Below are 19,514 nucleotides of genomic sequence, written 5' to 3' on the forward strand. Positions count from 1 at the left end.
GTTTGTCAGCATCAGCAAACTGATGACCTTTAAATCCAGATGTTTTGCCCTAACAGAGTTTTATTTGCCGTTTCCTGCAGTTTTATTCCTTATTGCTCCAGCGACGTGTGGAGTGGAGCCACGCCAAAGACCGAGCACAGTAAGACCCTGTAAATTAGATCAATCACAGTTTTCTGAGGTGTACTTTTCCCCCTCCGGCCCCCATTTGTGGGTTTTTTTTTTGGATGCCACAAAAAGAAAGAAAGAAAGAAAGAGAAAGAAAGAAAGAAAGAAAGAAAGAGAAAGAAAGAAAGAAAGAAAGAAAGAAAGAAAGAAAGAAAGAAAGAAAGAAAGAAAGAAAGAAAGAAAGAAAACAAAGGTAGATCTGATTGTTTTTATCCGTTTCAGAGAGCGGGGTGTTTGTAGATCTGTGAGACAGCTTTCTGCTGAGGCACAAATCTGGGAAAGGATACTTCTGTTACTTTGTGGAAATTGGAAACATGAACACTCCAGTATTTTGGCCTTTACTGCCCAGATTGGAGCTATTTTCTCATTAAAGGGGATATGAAAGTCCTTTAAAAGGCTGCCAAAAAAGCACCAGAGTGACTTTTTTAGRCCATAAGATACAAAAAAAATCATCTGATCTGGTGAAAGAAGCTTGAACTTTTTGGGTACAACTCCTGTGGAAAGTCTTCGAGAAGGAAACCGACCACCCACCGATTAATGCCATCCATCCCTGCAGCCGCGTTGCGCAGCGGAGACGTTTTGTATTTTTTACACGAGCTCGCGAACCGTTTTCGGGGTCAAGACGATGACGGACGCAGATAAATAACAAGCCGAAGCGAAAATCTGTTTCAGAGTCATTGGAAGCACAAAAAAAAAAAAAAAAACTGGCGTCATGTCTTAACGTTTTAATAAGATTTCAACTTGAAGCAGAAAGTCCAGAACGAAATCAAAGAAGCGTCTACAAACAAACAGGAAGGACTGGACCCAGTAGAGGATTTAAAAGGGATCTACATCGTAGCAATCCAACATGGTTTGATTTAATCATTACAAAGAACAAGGGAGAGGAAAATCTTTTACAGGAAAGGCGTGCAAAGCTTTCTGGAGGAATCTCTGAAGAAAACGGGATGCCAAAGCTGCCAACGGTGCATTTTATCAGGATTAAATTACCAGTTTAGGTCAAAAGTTCACACGAACTCATCACGGTCATGATCGTTTCAGAGTTTTCAMAGATTTATTTTACAAATGAACAGCGACTTGGTGAACTAGTTTGAATTACGTGTCGACTTTCTGTAGCTACTCCACACACGCCTCCATCGACAAGTCATCAGCCGTCAATCTTTTGACGCAACTCAAAGTTTGAAGAGAACCGTCCAGCCTCACCAGGTTAAGCATTTCCAGGAAGAAGAAAACTGAGCTGAAGGCTGCAGCTAAACTCACGGAGAACCCACATTATTTCTTGAAAAATTCTTTACGATCAATGCGAGACGGCRATTCTGCAGTTTGGCCGCAGCGATAAAAGTTACAGCTGGAAGAGGCTCTCAACCTAAGCGTGGTGGTGGTGGTGGTGGTGTCATGCTGAGGTTCCGTCTCTCCTTCGGTGGTGTTGGTGGATTTCATGAGAACTTCTTTCAAATACTTCTACAGCCCATTTGGTTTATGCTTGGACACTGTTGTGTGTTGTAACAGAACATCGACCCCAACCTCACATCAAACCTGCTGTTGAAATGAATAATTTAGTCTAATGTCAAACTTTAACCTCCATCTGGTTTAAAGATTTCAAAATGGYGCCTTAAACCATGAGTACATGGATAAAACCAACACAGACTCCACCAATTCTGCCAAGAGGAACAAACATCCAGCTGTCGTTGACGGCTGTGGAAAGGCTAGTTTCTATGTAACTTACTGAGGCATATGTAACTAAATATTAGTGAGGGTGTGTGTATATGTAAAATAGTGACTCATGTTGATGCTAGATGAATTGTGGAAAACTTGAGCMTAAGTAGTAAGCACCGAGAAACTTTCTGCTTTTTTCTGTATTCACTTTATGTGTAACAGTCTGCAGTTTACTGCTGATGGCAGGAATGTTATACATCCATATAGAATACGGTGCAATAAGCAGGGACTTCCATCTTTAAAGGAGCAGGATTATGTCAAATATTCTGAGTTGTAAATCAGATTATAATGTTGTTCCCTCATCAAAAACATACACACAGCACCTCTCSCCCACCCAGCTCCCCCACCCAGCTCCTCCAGACTAGCGGCAGCAGCAATTAGCAAACACCTGGTGGAAATGTGCAACTGCTAGCTCGTCATATGTACTAGAGCTCAGCTCAACACCTTTTAAAAATGGTTGTTTAAGGCTTAATATAGGAGCACTGATGTGATGAAATCGGGGTGTGGGAAAGAGAAGTAGCTTCTTAAAGAGACAGGGGCCCAATTTCAAGATGTCGCATTGCAAATRAAAATTTCAAGACACGCTTGTTATGTGAAGGTAACATATTTACTTGATTGTGCTATRTAGTGATACAATGTCCCTGGAAAACACATAAACCTGCAGTAGTCCGGCCTGTGTCTGACGGTCAGTAAATGAATAATCACGTTGTATCCATCTGTTCTCAGGTGATTATGCCTTCATGGGCTCTCTGATTATCAAGGAGGTGGTGAAGGAGCTGCTGACTAAAGGTCTGGACAAAGCCAAGGTTCTGCTCCTGGCAGGCAGCAGGTCAGTCCACCAGAGGCCCGTTTTGTTATTTTTCCTCCACGCTGCAGTTTTTYCCTCTGAGCACTCTCTCTGGGTTTCCCCAGTGCGGGCGGTACCGGCGTCCTGCTGAACGTGGACCGCGTCGCCGAGCAGCTGCAGGCGGCGGGCCACAGGGGGGTGCAGGTCAGGGGGCTGGTCGACTCCGGGTGGTTCCTGGAYAACAAACAGTACAAGACCACCGACTGCCTGGACACCGTCAGCTGTGCCCCCACTGAGGCCATAAAGAGAGGCATCAGGTCAGCGATGGAGCTGTAGCAGAGAGGAAATGGCGACGCCTCAAAGCGGTGGTAACTTCGTTTGTGTGGTTTGTTTTTTTTTGCAGGTACTGGGGTGGACTGGTACCAGAGAGCTGCAGGCAGGCTCACGTAGGGGAGGAGTGGAGCTGCTTCTTTGGATATAAAGTCTACCCGACGCTGAAAAGTGAGTCACAGCACAAACCCCCGAGCCTCTCCGTAAAACACAGAGCGSCAGTYTGACCCCCGGTCCGTACCGCGCAGGCCCAGTGTTCGTGGTCCAGTGGCTGTTTGACGAGGCTCAGCTGACCGTCGATAACATCCACCTGACCGGGCAGCCCCTTCACGAGGCCCAGTGGAGGTACATCCAGAACCTGGGCCAGGAGCTGAGGAGCACGCTGCGAGACGTACCGTAAGAGCTGCACACGCTCCGCGCGCGCAGGCAGAAACTGGCCAAATGAGGAGAAGGTTTCTAACAGGCTGCTGTGTTTCTGATTGGCAGAGTCACGTTTGCTCCAGCCTGTCTGTCTCACGAACTCATCACCAGGACGTAAGTAAGAACGTCGTCGTTTTCATCGTTCCACTCTTTTTGAGCGATGCCACTATTATTTTAGTAATCAGTTGTTATGACAATTAATCGATTAATCGGATAAAAGAAATTGCTACAGATTTTTCTTTTAATCGCTTACGCCTGTTTTATGCAATATTAGGAATGCATTAAAAGTCGCAAATACATTTTTTAAATGATGAAAATAAACATTTTGTTTCCTAAAATGCAATAGTATAACATTCCCTTAGTGAGTTTGTACTAAAATTAACACTGGATGGTTAAACATATTTAAAGACAAAGTTATGTTTATCTTAAATATGTGTAGATATTTTTAAACAGTTTTGGCTCAATTACAGCTTTTAATATGTTGTTCTTTCATCAAATTGACTGTTTTTGAGTGTATACTCTGACAATAAATTGATTATTAAATTAGTTGATTATTTAAACAATCGATTAATCATGATTAATTGTTTCAGCCTTAAATGCAACTGCTAGCACTGACAGCAGCCAGGCCTTTAGCATGATGCTGCCACCACCATGCTTGACAGTCGGTGTTCTTAGGCATGAATAGCTCGCCTGCTTTCCTCCAAACATTTTTCTCGCCACTGCAGACGACCTACGACTCAACCTGACTAGGCTGGGAGAGGGGGTGCAGTTGTTGATTTGCTCTCTGGGGGKGTGGGGTAGTTCTCCTAAACATTGAAAACCCCTGGTTTAAATCTTTTTTGTCTCGCRCAGGTACTGGATGGACATTCAGGTGAAAGGCACGTCCCTGCCCAGAGCGCTCCACTGCTGGGACCGGAGCCTCCAGAGCACCCTGCACCTCAACAGCAGCCACGGCCTGAAGAAGCACCGGACCCCCCCGTCGAGGGGATGCCCCCTGCATCTGGTGGACAGCTGCCCCTGGCCGCACTGCAACCCGTCCTGCCCGACCATCAGAGACCAGCTAACGGGACAGGAGATGAGCGTGGTCCAGTTCCTGAAGCACATGGGCTTTGACGTGCAGAAGATGGCCCAGCAGCAGGGAATGGATGCTAAGAGGCTACTGGGCATGCTCAGTAACGGAAGCTGAGCTGCCTGGTCATATACTCTGACCAGGCAGAGTATATGACTCTGCCTGGTCATATACTACAACTACAACGAGCGCAGTTGTAGTTGTTGGAGGCCAAGTTTTATAAGCACATGTATGAAATAAGAAGGGGGGATAAATTCTTCTTATTTTGATGTGTTGGTGACAAACTGAACAATGTGAACATTCACAAGTGCCTTGTTTATTTTGAAGACGTGTAAGTCGCGTACAACCAAACCAGAAAGTTTGAGCTGTTGGAAAGCTTCATATGGGATCATCGTAGATACGCTCCAACTCAGGAGGCGGCTACAGCGAGCAGGAGCATCTCAATGTAAAAGTTTATTTATTTCAATAAGCCAAAGAATGAAACTCATTCCACACATTCGTTAGTCAGTGATAGATTTCAAGTGTTTGCTTCTTTCCCGTTTTCTTTTGCATGAATTACTGCATTAATGCGCCGCAGCATGGAGGAGGTTCTAACAGAGGGCCAGGTCGCTTTGACAACCCATTCATCTTTGTCTCGACACTACATAGATTCTCTAGGAGGAAGAACAGGAACAGCACGGTCACTGGTCCAGTTTTTGGTGCCACTGGCAGTTTGGACAGGCGCCAGGTCCTGCTGGAAAATGAAATCAGCATCTCCATAAAGATTGAGCAGAAGGAAGCATGAAATGCCCCAAGACTTCCTGGCAGAGGCTGCGTTGACTCTTGACTTCAGCAGGGTTTCTGCAGGTTTCACCAACTTAAAATTAAGACTTTTTAAGACCACTTTGACTTGGGTTTAAGACCTGTATCATGACAGAAAAGAAAATAAATGGTATRCGTTTGCAACAGAAGTGAGCCAATGGGTAAGATGAACTTCATCCAGCCAACTGGTGATAAATTTGCACTGAGCCACGTTGGACGTTAAAAAGTTAGCTAGCTTTAGTAGCTAGTTACCGCTAGCTGCAACCGCCTTGAGTCACAGAACTCGGTGACCATGTCTGCATGCAATTCAGCTTTGCGCAACGGTAAATTCCTGAGAAAACGGAAAACACACAGAACAAATATTCCTTTCACAACATACGATTAACGTATTTGAGACCAACTTATTTATTATTTTTTTTCCAATTAATTCGAAACTTTTAAGGTCTTATTTTTAGAAACATGAATTTAAGACATTTTGAGGATGAACTGCTTCACAATCCTAACAAGCTGCACTTCTTTCTGTCGTTCTCTTACTTCCAGTTTTTCCTTCCGATAAACTCTCCAATATGTTTGTGTCAGCTTCTTTAGCACTGACCTCTTTGGTTTCCATGTAGAGCATGAATGTCTGCTGCAAAACTGGCCATAACATAAAATAACATATTTCTGTATTGAAAATATGTTTTATTGGTCTCATGTTTCATTCAGATTTTTTGAGAAATTGATCTTGGGTTTTCACATCTGTGAGCCACAATCAGGAAAACTAACAGAAACGAATGCTTGAAATGCACCACTCTCTACAGAAGATGAGTTTCACTCTTTGAAAAGAAATACTGCAGTAAAGAAGCATTTATATTCTTGATTAAGTGGGAGACACCAGTATATGCAATAACCTGAACTTCACGCCCTCATGTGGAGGTAAAACGACGACGACAGCAGCCTGAGGGGTTCCAAGGGAAACCAGAGGGGTTCCCAGTTTGACGTGGACGTTCCCAGTATGCTGTGGTCAAGGGGAACGAGGCGGGCCAGAAATGACGCTGATTTCTCTGCTCACTAAATATGCTGCTTTTTCTCCATGTAAAAAAAAAAAAATTTTATGGGAATTATTTACTAATAAAAACAAAATGTAACTCTGTTCTTGTGCCTACAGTTCACTGTACTATTTATTTTTTTATATTGCTCAAATCTGGGACATTTCTATATCAAGTCTACTTTTTATTTGCATGTTTGTAATAAATACTTGTACGCTTGTGGATCAATTACTGTTTGTTTTTTGTTTTTTTTAAAGAAAGGTATTTTCATAAACTCTTCTGCTCACCTTTTTAAGCAAAAATAAATACAGAYACACAGCGATGTAATAAAACGTAATTTACTTACAAAAGCAGAGTGAAAATTTCACTGTAAAAAGAAAATAAAAATTATTTACACCAACACACCCAGAAAACCCAAAGTTTACCAATGGCACACTAATGAAATATTTGGATGAGGAACAGAAAATAGTTCACAGTTGGTAGAAAAAGTGCTTCTTTAAAAGGAGATGAAATCTAAATATTTCTGCTTTAAATACAAAATTATCTGGATGTTGAACAGTTGGTTAAAAAAAAAAAAGTCCTTAAGTATGACACAAAGTCTGTCGTGTCTGTACCTTACTAGGAAGTAACGATGTGCAGATAAAGCATCAAACTTTTATCTATAAAATGTTTTGTTTTTCTTTTTTCCCCCAGTGGTTTTGTGCTGGTAGTTTGCTCCACGTAAAAAGCCGAATCGATCTTCAGCCGCTGCGTAAAGTTCATCACATCTTTGCGTTTTGTTCCAGTTACAAACCCAGTGGCTGAAGATTCCTCAGACAATTGAGGAAGTTCATCTTCCAGAAGCTCAGCGGAGCTCAACAGCCAGAGTCCTGCAGTGGCRAAAAACAGGGAAAGTGAGCAGAATCAGAGGAGCAGCAGGAAGCTCATTTCTGCATWCAGCAGGAGGTGCGATAACAATTGTAGGAGAAATTTATGTAGCTGTGCACAAACTGGTCAGGAGCTGCATTACTCTACTACTCACAGCTSAATGTGCAGCAAGGCTGAACGGACGGTGGTGAAAACAAGGAAAAATTTCTCTCAGATCTTAAAGTGACAGCATCACAACACAGATTCAATGACACAATAAGATACCATAAGGAAGCATTTAGTTATTGTCATTCTATGCTATGTACCGCAATGTATGCTGGCCAAAAATAATTAACAGCCACATGTTTGCAGTGCTGTGTGAGCCATCAGATCAGAGCTGTCAGATTAAATCCACCTGTCCAGATTAATGTTGTTCAGAATTACAGGCCGACATGAAGAAACACGCTTTCCCTAAAGTCTGTAATAGAGTTGATTCAAATCAGACTCGCAAATAATCCCAGATTATTACACTTCCCATGTTTTTAGGAACAGCCAACATTTATCCTGGGAAAACTCTGAGATCATTCTCAGCAGGCTTTTATTTTTCTCCCATCCTGTCAACTAATTAGGGACGATTCTAGGAAATTAAATCTTCAGGGATCCATAGTTGAAATGTGCCCAACAGCAGCAGCAGGATCCATACAAGCCTGTCGTTCTGCAATCCACAGACTGACCTGACTTGTCATCCTCGCTGGGGTCCGTTTGCACTCGTGGAGGGACTGAAGCCGAGTAATTAGGAACTTTTTGTCTTCTCCCTCCTGCACAGSGTAATGGAAGAAAACGTGACAGCATGAGTGAGTCTGGACCGTTCACTGTCTTACTAGTTAACTGGACTGAGAACAGAGGTGTGTGTGTGTGTGTGTGTGTGTGTGTGTCTGGGCAAAGCGCTTACATTTTCTATCTGCTCCTGCAGTAAAGCGATGATCCTCCTTTGGCCGTCCACCACCTGACTCTGGAARTAAATGACTATCCTGGGAAGAAAAAGACAGAAAGTCCCAAACATGCAGAGTGTAATTAGACAACCTGCATAATTAGTGTGTTTAGAAATTTAAGTATAAACAGTATATTCTGTTCGCCTACATCATCCTGCTACGGTGTGGTTCTTAAATGAGTGTGTGTGTGTGTGTGAGAACTCACAGAAAGGTGGCTGCTCCCACAAACAGGATAAAGGGATTTTCCACCAAATAGGTGTGAGCATCAGCCAGAAAGGACAAGCTGCGGTTTTCGTCAACCAGCCCAGCAATCTTTTGTTTCCCCGCCTGGATCATGGTTTTGTTCCCACGGAAAGGACCGCATGACCCTGAGGATGGGAGCCTGTAGGCAGAACAAAAATGCCAAAAAAATGTAACGACGGCATGCGTTTCCATTTTTCTGCATTCACAGAAATATCACAGTTACCACAGAAACAACAGTCTCTTTTGAGATTGTTGTTTTACAAAAGTTGCTTTCACTGAAAGTGACCGGATTGACACTGCAATCGTTGTTGCTTAAGAGTTTATCACAATTTTTATGTTTTGTTTTATTTCCCTGCATTTTTGCAGATTGTCCAAAATATCCCTCCTTCAAGCTCAGATTCTCTTTTACTATCACTTTGTGCTTATGACATGCTGCTCCATCTTTCTGGGAAATCCATGGTCCATCACCAAATTGCTCCTGAATTGTTGGACATTTTTAATTTAGGGCAGGGTTTTTTTTTTTTAGGAATCCTCTTTAGGACCCAGATGTGAGACTTGCTGGATTTTCTTCAAGGCAACTGGACCTCTCTCCTTGAGGTTTTAAATAATGGCTGATTACGGTAATATTTTACTAGCACCAGTTTCTCTGCATAAGAAGAAGAATTTTAGCAATTTTAAAGCAAACAKTTTGCTCCTCTAATTGAGGGCTAGCCTTAAAAACACTGAAGTGCTGCTCAGAGGTCATTTTGTGGCAACTACTTGCTTTTTATATGATTTTCACACCTGGAAGTTTTACTAAACTCAATAGGAACTGCAATGTTAGTCCCTATTCTGTATTTCATTTCATTGGTGAGCACTGATAGATAACACGGTGCGTGGCGGCGATAGAGACGGCCRGATCTCGAGTCGAGTCGCGGTACCTCCACATGGTGTACGTGACGCACACCGAGGAACCGAGGAAGGAGGGGAAGCACAGGAGGGAGATGAAGATGGTGGTCATCTGGCTGACTCTGTATGCCCGCCTGGGGGCCTGGCAGTTCATCATCACGCTGCTCTGTGGGAAGAAAAGACACAAACGCAGATGGTCAGAGGGGTCAGAGGTCACCTGGAAATCCTGAGAGCTGAGTGTGTGAGAAGCATGGATGCTGTGCAACACAACTAATGATTGTGTTAGTAATCTATAGATCTGCTATTCTGACAATTAATTGATAGCTAAATTAAGTTGATGGCTATTTCAATTATCGATTAATCACGATTAMTTGTTTCAGCAGTAGAGTAAAACCAAACAAATGTGAAAGGTAATGAAGTTGTAACTGAGTAGAGTTTAATACCATCTTAATGTAGAAGAGCAGCAGCAGTTTGAGGATCTGCACAGCAGGCAGGAGGGGACTGAAGAGAAGACCCAACCTGGAGAGAAGGAAACAGACCACCGTCACAGCACTCTGTGTGTGTTTATATATGCATGTTTATGCTAGCAACACGGTCGGTACCAGGCCAACGTCTGTCCGTAGATGAGGTCCAGGACGTTCTTGGCGATATCAAACCCCGGTCTTCTGTTTCGCTTGAGCACTTTGTCAGAGAATATCCTGCAGAGAAGCAAAGAGAGGCGTTGCTAATGTGAAGTTAGCCAGCACCACCTAGTGGCAGCGCTGAAAACTGCCACCAGGTTAAGCTGCTTACTCTATTTTTGGCTTCAGTTTGTCCTAATTAAAAACAACAAATGCAACAGATAACATTATTTTGGCTTGTAATCATCAATATCATATTCAGGGCTTCAGCTAACTATTTTTGTTTTTACTTATAGATCATCTATTCTAATAAACAAATTGCCACATTCTGCAGCTTTTTCATCTAAGCCTTTTATGCAATATTAGAAATAAACTAATAATTTAGTTCCTTTTTTTTAAATAAGAAAATAAACATTGATTAGCCCAGAATGTAAGAATGTATCGYTCATTTCATTAATGCTTGATCATGTGTAGCAAAGGATTCTGGTAACAACACTGTACAATCATACTGTGATTAACAGTTAGTTAATTTTCTTTATTTCATTTAAATTTTTCTTTTTTACACGTCTGGCCACTTGAATCTGGTTAGCTTCAGGCGCTAACCAGCTCATGTTGCTCTACAACATTAGAAACTGGCGAAGCTCTCCTAATTGATGAGATTAAATTTCTTAAATCACGGTTTCTTCTGGCAGGTTGTGTTAATAAAACATTAACTTGATCGTATGACCTTCAGCCTTTTGGACAATTTGTCGCCCAGCACCAAGGAGGAGAACACCTCCACCCTCCGAGTGCAACTCTAATAAAATATTCAGCAGGAGGTTTTTGGATTWTAAAGGTTGCTGGAATCCGGTGTGCTTTAAAAAGCAGCACTAAGAACATTCAGCTGTTGACGATCGACCCACCTCCAAAGCAGCTCTCCTAACAGGATATCCAGCAGAGAGAAGATGAAGTCCATGACTAGGAAGCGATATAGATCCTGACCAACAAAACTCTCCCAGCACTTGAATGTCTAYGTAACAGAAATCACGCAGGATAAGCAACGCATTGAAGAAGAAGAAACACAAGAATCGTCCTTCTCGAAAGCCACTCCGATAAAGTTACCTTGGGACCATTGGCGCTGCCAGCCACCCGTTTCAACCAATGGAAGCAGAGAACTCCGAGCACGCTCACTTTTAATATCAAGTTCCTATAAAACACAGACGGATCCAGATGCCTCAGGTTCTCTCAGCACTGAAACAGTTCAGACGTGATTCGACAAGAATCCCACCGCTGCTCTTACCGACTGAGTGAAACAAACGTGCGCAGAGTTGGAGAGTTGTACTTCTCCATCCAGGCTATGAGCTGGAAGAGGATCGGCAGCACCAAGTTGATGAAGGAGACGAGGACAGGCAGAGCCAAGAGGCTGGCTTCTTTTAGTAACCCTGGAACCCCGGAGTCATTTTCTGAACTTTCCTGCTGATTTTTGAAGAGAGGCAGATAAGACAGAGAAAGCTACTACGAGATATTTGTCTCATTGTCATTCGGATGCACAGTTTCATTGAAAAAGTTTTATACGACTGTTTACAGATTTTAATTATTAGTTTTGATTGCAGGTCACAGCTAATGTGACGCACAGCGTCCATATTTTCACCTTTTGGTACGTTGCAGCAACCAATGTTGATGCATGTTAAGCGACAGACCAACACAAAGTTGTGGAAGGAGGGAAGGTAAATGATGCATGTTTTAGGTGAAATGACACCAAAACTGGACTTTTTGGCAGTGTGTGTAGTGGCAAACTGGGATTTCACAACATGACGGTGGCAGCATTATGCTGTGGGGACGCTTTTCTTCAGCAGGGACAAGAAAGATGGTCAAAGTTGAGAGGAAGTTGGATGGAGCTAAACATAACGAGGCTTTTTGTTTGCCTGCCAACTTTGAATAGACCTACCACAGAACTTCCTGTTTGGACCTTTTTTTTTGTACCACAAACCCACGATGCATCGAGTGACTATTTGAGCAACATTCACCTTTAGTTCAATTACTCTTAAGGTCTCTTTTTGGTTTTTATGGACAAATAGTCACTAAACATGTGAAGCTATGATTGTGATATAATGTCCTGGTGAAAGTCTGGATTTAAATCAAAGTCCAGCTTGCAATAAAAATTAGTAGTTTGAGCTATTCTGGAAGGAAGAATAACCTCCTTCTAGATGAAAAAGATGACAGAGATAAACACCAAAATAGTAGTGAAAGATTATCTATAAATGATTAATTTTTTGTTTATAAACAAACTACAAAACCAAGCTTTATCGACTTTACAATAGTGCTCCGTTTTGTGTTTGTAATATAAAACCTTCATAACACACACAAAATGTCAAAGTTAACTTCTGTATGTCAGGCTAATTAAATTGTCAGTTAAATTGTCAAAATATTTAAATACATCCTTCATCCAACAGCCTGGGGACAGTATCAATAAAACAGTAAATAACGGTAATCTTCGGTTTGTGTGACTGATTTGCCTACATAACAGAAGCGGCACAGTGAAACAAAAACATCCCGTGTCAAAAAAAAAAAAGAAAGAAAATCCACTCAGCCTTACTTTTTTGTGCATATAATCTGAGAAGTAGTAAATCCCGACCACGCATCCAGCGGAAGCCCCAGTGCAGAGAGTCCAGCTGAGGCTATGAATCATCAGTTTGATCAACTTGTCTAAGATCGTATTCCTGTCGAGCCTGCGACGTGTGCTTCCCAGCAGCTCCTGCAGGGAGACGAAGTGGTGAAATATCAACATCCAAAACAAAGCAAGAAAAGGAAACTGCGACAGAGGCTGCAGAAGAATGTGTCAGATCATCACACTCCCTTTTAAGCGACAGCGCAGGAAGGGAGGACRGAGAAGGAGGTGATTTTGTAAACGAAGCGAGTCTGCATGTACCTTGAGCTGGGTGCTGATGTTTTCAGACTGCAGCTTGACCGAGCTTCTCTTGCTGACCGTAAAGTCCCACGAGCAGAAGACCTTCATGGCCAACATGCCGTTAGACTTGTCTATCCTGAAGCTCTGACCAAACGACTTTGACATGCTGTTGGGAAAATAAAATGCAAATATTTCAGTCTCTGTGTTAATTTAAAAGATAAATTCCCGATATTTTGTTCAGAAAACCTCACCTGTACACAAGGATGATGCATGTAATGAAGAAGGACAGTCCGATTGTGAAGAAATATGCAAGCGGCATGTTGTAGGTCCGGGACTTTGAGTCGCACTCCGGTCTTGGAGAACAGGTGGAGTTTTTCTTTGGAWAGTTCGGCAGCGTGTGGTTACTGTAGTATCCGTAGTACAGCAGGGTGTTGGAGAAGTAGCCCTGAGGCAGAACAAGTGGGATTCAGACAGAACCTTTCAAGCTTCATTTTTTTACTCTGTGCGATTAAACTAAAGTTAAAAAAAAAATCTAACTGCAAAAACGTGGCTTGGCATATTTCAAAAATGAAAAAAAAAGGACATAAATGGTTTTATTTATGTATATAAATGGATTTAACTGGAAATGTTTCCACTGGCTCACATAGGAGATTTCTGATCAACACAGAAAATGTTACAATTTGATGAGATAACCATGCAAAAACGTACCGGTACTCTATCAACTTCTCATGCACTGCATCCTCCATAGTGATAACATTTTTAAGTGAAGGAAGATGGACAGCAAAGTCCAGCGTTTTAAAGAAGCAGTGTGAGTAATTACAAACGACCAGGAAAAACTGTAGCAGTCAGGGAAAGACAAAAACTGGAAGACGGTCTTGTTGACATTAGATCAGGACTAATTAAGTCGCTTAAACGCAGCTAAAATATTACATCTCCACCAATGGTGCAAAGTTATGGATTAACTCAACAATCTCCTGCATTAATAAAAACACTGTCTTTATTTTATTTTCATAATGCGCCTCTCTGTAATGCGTTGTTTTACCTAAGGTGTCTTAGATATTCACYTTTTTTGCACCAAAGTACTTTYGGTGTAACCAGGGCTGGTGGTAACAAAACACTCAAACCCAGCCACYCGCTTTAAGCATCAATATATTACGCTGCTTACCATCAAATCCATTAAGGAAACAAAAACCAGCTGACCTCAGTGAAAATGTTAGTCAAATTAGCTCGAGTCAACGCTGTCGTAAGCCAAGTATTCACTAATTTGAACGGGAAATGTCAGAGGATTTTACAGCATTTATGCTCCAAAATATTTTACTAATCCAGCTCCAGTTGTACATTTTCAACCTATTTCAGGTTTTAAAGAAACATGGCACGCCGCCGGTGCCTGCCGAATCCTCTCAGACACGTTAAACGAGCCGTCAGTGCTACAAATCCTCAACTTGTCTCGATGATATCAATTACGTGTCAGGGTGGAAACTCTGGGAAATAATCAGTTTGCTTAACGAGGAAGTCTGCGCTGTTGAAATTATGAATAAGTTTGTTAGTTGCAGCTGTCTGTGAGTCTATAAAAGGACCTAAAGCTAGTGAACCAATGAAAGGTTTGGCGAATGGCTCCTTCGAGCCGCTTACCCCTCCGGTGAGGAGCTCCAGTCCAGTGAAGGACGTTCTGCTTTCAGGCAGCTCTGGGGGGTACACCGCCTGCGGAACCACCAAGAACGAACCCAAGACCARGAAAAGGAACACGTTGAAGAAGAGGAGAGTCTTGAGGAACAGRAAGTAAGAGAGGACCCCGGAGCCGAAGCGCCCGCTGACTCTCTTGAGCGGCACTTGCCACAGCTGCAGGGAGTGCAGGAAGGATAGACAGCTGTACCAGGTGTGCCTCAGGGCCTGGGAGGAGATGGAGAAACGGAGGCAAGTTAGAGTCAATGTGGAGTTTTACGAAGGAGAACGCGTGCTTGTGGTTTTGTGGGTCAAAGCTCGCAACTGCATGGGCAGCAGAGCAACTGAGCTGGGCTGACGGCAGCACCTACAGGACCCACCCACTGATGGCAAACCGAGAGGAATCATTTAAATATGATGGAAAAATTCAAAATTTTTTCCTGTTTTCAGAGCATTTCTTTATACACTCTGCRTAGAAGGTAATTTTTTTTTTTGGAAAGGTTGGAGAATATTTTTAAAATGCATTATCCATCATCTCACCTCCTTGGCTTTATTTCCCCTCACACCTTCATCTCTTAATACATTTGCTTGTGACAATGCTGCAACTCAGTAAAATCTCATTAATGCTTTTATTCTGATGTAGTTCACTGATAAAACCTGAGTAGTAGGTTGTCCAGTGTTATAATGCACAGCAGATTATGCAGGACTTTACAATTATTCAGCATTTTGGTTGTCTGTGTACTGGACAAATGCAGAATTAATCGTAATGCATAAAAATGCCAAAAAAACTCAATCAAAAAGAGTTGCCTTGTTATGCGGATAATTTCTTATTTGAAAACAATCGTAAAGAAAAAATGAGGCTGCTGGATCGCAGCAACTCATTTCATGACCTGATAGCGAGAGCTGTGCTTTCGCTACTGAATGTTCAAAGCGAATCTTCCCCTGTAGGAGTGAACAGCACAGTTTCTGCAGCAGSGTCTTGTACAACGCACACTTATTATTAGGCCACGTACAGCACATACTGTTCAGAAAGCAGTTTAGGACATTAATTAAGGATATATCAATAGTGTGTGTKWCTAATATGAGCATCTTCCTTGAGAGGGGTTGAGCTGTGAAAGTTTGCTGCTGAAAATAAGCTTCTGGCCGGCGTGCAAAACACTACACGTAATGGAAAATTACCATTCCACACCCATCACCCGCCATTCTTCAGAATGGACAGGAAACTAGCCGGGCRTAATGGGAAGAAGTGCAACAGTACTATGAGCCCGAATACAGTCAGAGCTATGATGAAACAATAACTCAGTGCACGTTTATGTGTTAAAACGGTCYAGTCAAAGTCCAGATTTAAATCTGAATGAATAAGAGTCTTTGGAAAGAGATGAAAGCTGAAGCTCACGTGTGAGCACCGTCCATTTTGAGTTYGAGTCATTTTGCAAAGATGAAGGGGCAAAAATTTTAGTGTCTAACAGGACAAAGATGGCAGAAACATTCACTAGTTTTACACACACACACACACACACACGCACACGCACGCACAAATTGGAGGGAAATGTACCCTAAACTTTTCAGATCATTTCCTTTTCATAAGTGCAAATGACTTTCGGTTGGTCCACCAAGTAAAAATCCAGAGGAACATAGTTTAGTTTGTTGAAGTAAATTGAAAAAATGTGAAGTAAAATTGGTATGAATATTTTTGCAAGGTGCTGTATGTATGTCACCGTGTATACATTGAGGTTATACCCAACAAATGACGGGAGAAACAATGTAACAAATCTTATTTTTAATAAGGTTACTTACTAAAATGACTTGAAATTTCAGATAACTGCAACAGGGAAGATTACTGCCGAAACGTGTTTGCTTAGTCATTTCCAACGTCAACCTCCTGGTGAGAGACAGAGGGGGAAATTATCTTGCAGATTTATCAGCAAGATAATGGAGTGATAAAAGCAAAATAATAATAATAATAATAATAATAATAATAATGTACCTGAGGCCTTTTTTCTCAGACAAATTCAGAGGCATTTCTTTGAGCATCCTCATTCGGTCAACATCCGACAAGTCCTGCAGGTTTCTGACCAGTCGCTCCTGCTTCGTCTCTGCAACACATCCAGCAGGGCCGTTTTTACACGTTACGCTTCATTTCTGGCAAACGGTTCATTCAGCGGAGACGGCTCTGCACCTGCCGAGTCTGTAGTGTCCACCTCCACGCCGTAGCCTCGGATGCTGGGCCTGGCGGAGCGAGAGAAGTCTTTGATGGACGCCCTTCTCTGCGTGCGTTTCCGAAGCTCAGCGGTCCTGTTGAAGTACTGAGAGATGATGGCTCCCCGGCTGCGGCCTGGAGGATGAAAATGATCCGGTTGGTCAGCGTGTGGTATAATTCACCATCGCGTTTCAACAAGTCATTTCACATTTGCAACAATATAAAAAAAACKAATAATAATTCTGGTCTGAGTTGTGATAAATTTTCCATTTGGTTCACACATTTCCAGGGATGTTTATGTAAGTAAGAAGGGAAGCAACAGTGTGAACTGAKAATGTCTGACTTCTCCTACGTGTTAAATTAAGCTGGTCTTGCTCCTCCAGAGGGACAGCGAGTCGTTTCCATGACAGCCGAGAGAAATCTCCCCCATAACTTTGGGGCTATTCAAAGTCCATTTCCCGTTGGTGCATGTCAGAAAGACGTTACCAGGGAAACACCCAGACCCCAAACCGCCTTAGCAGAGTTGCTCTGATATGGAGCAACAACATATCRTCAGAGGCAACTCAAAAACATAGATTATTATTAAAACATTCATTTATTTTAGTAACTATATTCCATAAGTGAAATATTTCATAGATGATTTGCACATACTGACGTTATCAAACCTTTATGATGACTTTCAGCGAACAGATTATGAAAAAAAAAACACATTTAGGATACATGTAGAATATTAAGTCAGATTGACGAAAAATAAATAATACTACTGAAACATGAGATTGATAAAAAGTAAAAGAGCTCCTTTTATTCTGACAAATTAAGTCTCATCGGTTCGAATATTCTAATGAGATGTTCTCGAAAGTCCTGAGATGACTGAGCTCCAAAACTCAGGTCAAACTCCAGTTTTACTTTCCAATCCAGATAGTAAAATTCATCATTTTTATGTCAAGATGCAAATCACTTCTCAGTTATATTTGATCAGGCCAATAAAAAAATAATAATTTTGATGCACTGAGTAGCTGTCTGAGGCAGGAATCCCTGAATCAATACGGCACATGAGGTTGCTTTGACTAACAATGGTCAAGATGAAGAGAAATTATTAAAAAATAAGTTTAATAAATCTGCATTTCATAATCTAAGGTTAACTCCTTGAATTGAATGACTGAAACTGGAATAGATYATCAATTACTTAGATGAGGCTGTAGAATACACATAAAAAAATGTCGGAGGAACCAAACGAAACGATCACAAGATAAATTGTAACATGTGACACAAAGAGATCACAGACATATCTATCAAACCATTTCTGAAAGCACGCAGCACCACCTGACCTTCCTCAGATAGGAAGGCAAACTGCTTCCTCGTGAAACTCTGCTCAGTTGCGACACATYCGTTTCTTTTCTTAAATCTATATCTTGGGGCACCAGCAATGTCAGCCTGAGTGGAAACTCTTATCACTGACTGGGCTGTGCGATACAAAGCACTTCTTAATGTATGCTTACAAACCACAGCCACATACAATAAAAATAAACACACACAGTCATTATATCCTTATCAGGTTTCACCATGCTGAGGCTGGGTGTGGTGGTCTTGCATTTAAATGCTGCTAAGGAGACACATTTTCAGTGAAGTTACTTAAAATCAGCGACGAACTGAGAACAGTCTCTTCTCAGTTTGTCAGAGGAACTAAAACACTCCCGTCACTCCAAACTTATGTAACCCGTACTGACCGATAGTGCGGCTCGGCATGGAGGAGAKGATCTTCAGAGTGGCTAAAGAAAAGCGATCCTTGAGGAGAGAGTCCGTATGTGTTTCATCGTGCTCTTCTGCATCTTCATCGCTTCCTATCCTCCATCTCCGATTCTCAGAGGGTGAAAAGTACCCCACATTGTCTGTCAGAGTGGACACACACATGCATGCACACAATCAACATATTGCTGCGCAACGCGGAGAAAAGACGACTTTTGATTTTAAAAGAGCAAATATCAAATAATATTAGTCAGAATGAAGGAGTCTGTCAGGGTAATCGCACATAGAAAAATAACCGATAATTGCATTCCCTTAAATTTCCTTCTCATTTCGCACAAACAATCTCCAATGGAGTACCTCGGCCCTCGTCGTCTGGGTCCCCCTGCAGATGCTGCAGCTCGATGGCATCAGACAGTCCCTCGTTCTGACTCTGTTCTGCAATCAGCTGGCTGAACGAATCATGAACCACGTTCTCGTCTGCTGGGCTTCTACCAGAGGAACACAGGGATTTAAAAAAAAAAACAGTAAAATACAGTCAGTTCAGGCACAGGCTGAATGTTTCAGTACACAATGATGGGTTCCTTTGAAAACAGGAAGGAAGTAAAAATACTGCAGATAAAATACAACAAATCAGAAACCCAGTGGGTGGAAAACGCAATGATTTCAGTGTTGAGTGTTTATGTGGTCCTCCTTCTTGATGTGCTGTGAACAGGGCCGTCTGTTGTTCCWTTAGTTGCCAATAAAAGGCCCAGAGGACAGCAAGTCCATTTTCATTGAAGTCTATTGTTTTTTTTTCTCTACACASAGACCACAAGGAAGAAACGCATTTAARCATGACTTTGTGAAAACTGCATTTCTTCCAGGAACGGACAATGAACTAGATGTCGACAACAGATCACCAGGAGAGAGTTCAATTTTACATTTCCTCTCATCTTTTCTTTCTTCCAGGCGTTTTGGTTGAGACACACTCTATCAGCAGACAACGTGAATGAACAAGACCCAACATGAGAAACCAAAGGGGGAAAAAAAAAAAGAAACTCAAAATGAATTTAAAAAAAAGAACAATGCTTAGACTTACTCCAGTCCAGCTTCCACTGAGGGGTGACTCAGGTCAAAG

The 19,514-nt window shown here is 42.0% G+C and overlaps 2 protein-coding genes across 2 annotated transcripts in view; one reads left to right on the plus strand and one right to left on the minus strand.

Annotated features, from left to right (window-relative positions):
• notum1b (notum, palmitoleoyl-protein carboxylesterase b) overlaps positions 1-6,893 on the plus strand; it is a gene marked incomplete at its 5' end in the record, with an annotated part of 11,468 nt that extends 4,575 nt beyond the window's left edge. Inside the window, 7 exons of the mRNA XM_017303821.1 lie at positions 33-139; positions 2,605-2,707; positions 2,791-2,982; positions 3,069-3,166; positions 3,244-3,391; positions 3,482-3,529; positions 4,268-6,893. Of these exons, the coding sequence (XP_017159310.1) occupies positions 33-139; positions 2,605-2,707; positions 2,791-2,982; positions 3,069-3,166; positions 3,244-3,391; positions 3,482-3,529; positions 4,268-4,601 (1,030 nt within the window). The remainder of the gene's footprint in view (positions 1-32; positions 140-2,604; positions 2,708-2,790; positions 2,983-3,068; positions 3,167-3,243; positions 3,392-3,481; positions 3,530-4,267) is intronic.
• tmc6b (transmembrane channel-like 6b) lies at positions 6,638-19,508 on the minus strand. The gene is made up of 20 exons (XM_008411028.2): positions 19,476-19,508; positions 18,755-18,885; positions 18,379-18,540; positions 16,631-16,786; positions 16,439-16,547; positions 16,249-16,333; positions 14,422-14,679; positions 13,041-13,234; positions 12,811-12,955; positions 12,478-12,636; positions 11,182-11,357; positions 11,004-11,088; positions 10,805-10,911; positions 9,885-9,980; positions 9,726-9,801; positions 9,315-9,448; positions 8,357-8,533; positions 8,112-8,190; positions 7,894-7,977; positions 6,638-7,182 (listed from the first exon to the last, which is right to left on the minus strand). The coding sequence occupies exons 3-20, from the start codon at positions 18,395-18,397 to the stop codon at positions 7,168-7,170; spliced, it is 2,154 nt and encodes a 717-aa protein (XP_008409250.2). The 5' UTR covers positions 18,398-18,540; positions 18,755-18,885; positions 19,476-19,508; the 3' UTR covers positions 6,638-7,167.
• Between the last annotated feature and the right edge of the window lie 6 nt (positions 19,509-19,514).

This window comes from Poecilia reticulata, linkage group LG1 (assembly GCF_000633615.1).
Source record: "Poecilia reticulata strain Guanapo linkage group LG1, Guppy_female_1.0+MT, whole genome shotgun sequence".
NCBI classification, from domain to species: domain Eukaryota; kingdom Metazoa; phylum Chordata; class Actinopteri; order Cyprinodontiformes; family Poeciliidae; genus Poecilia; species Poecilia reticulata.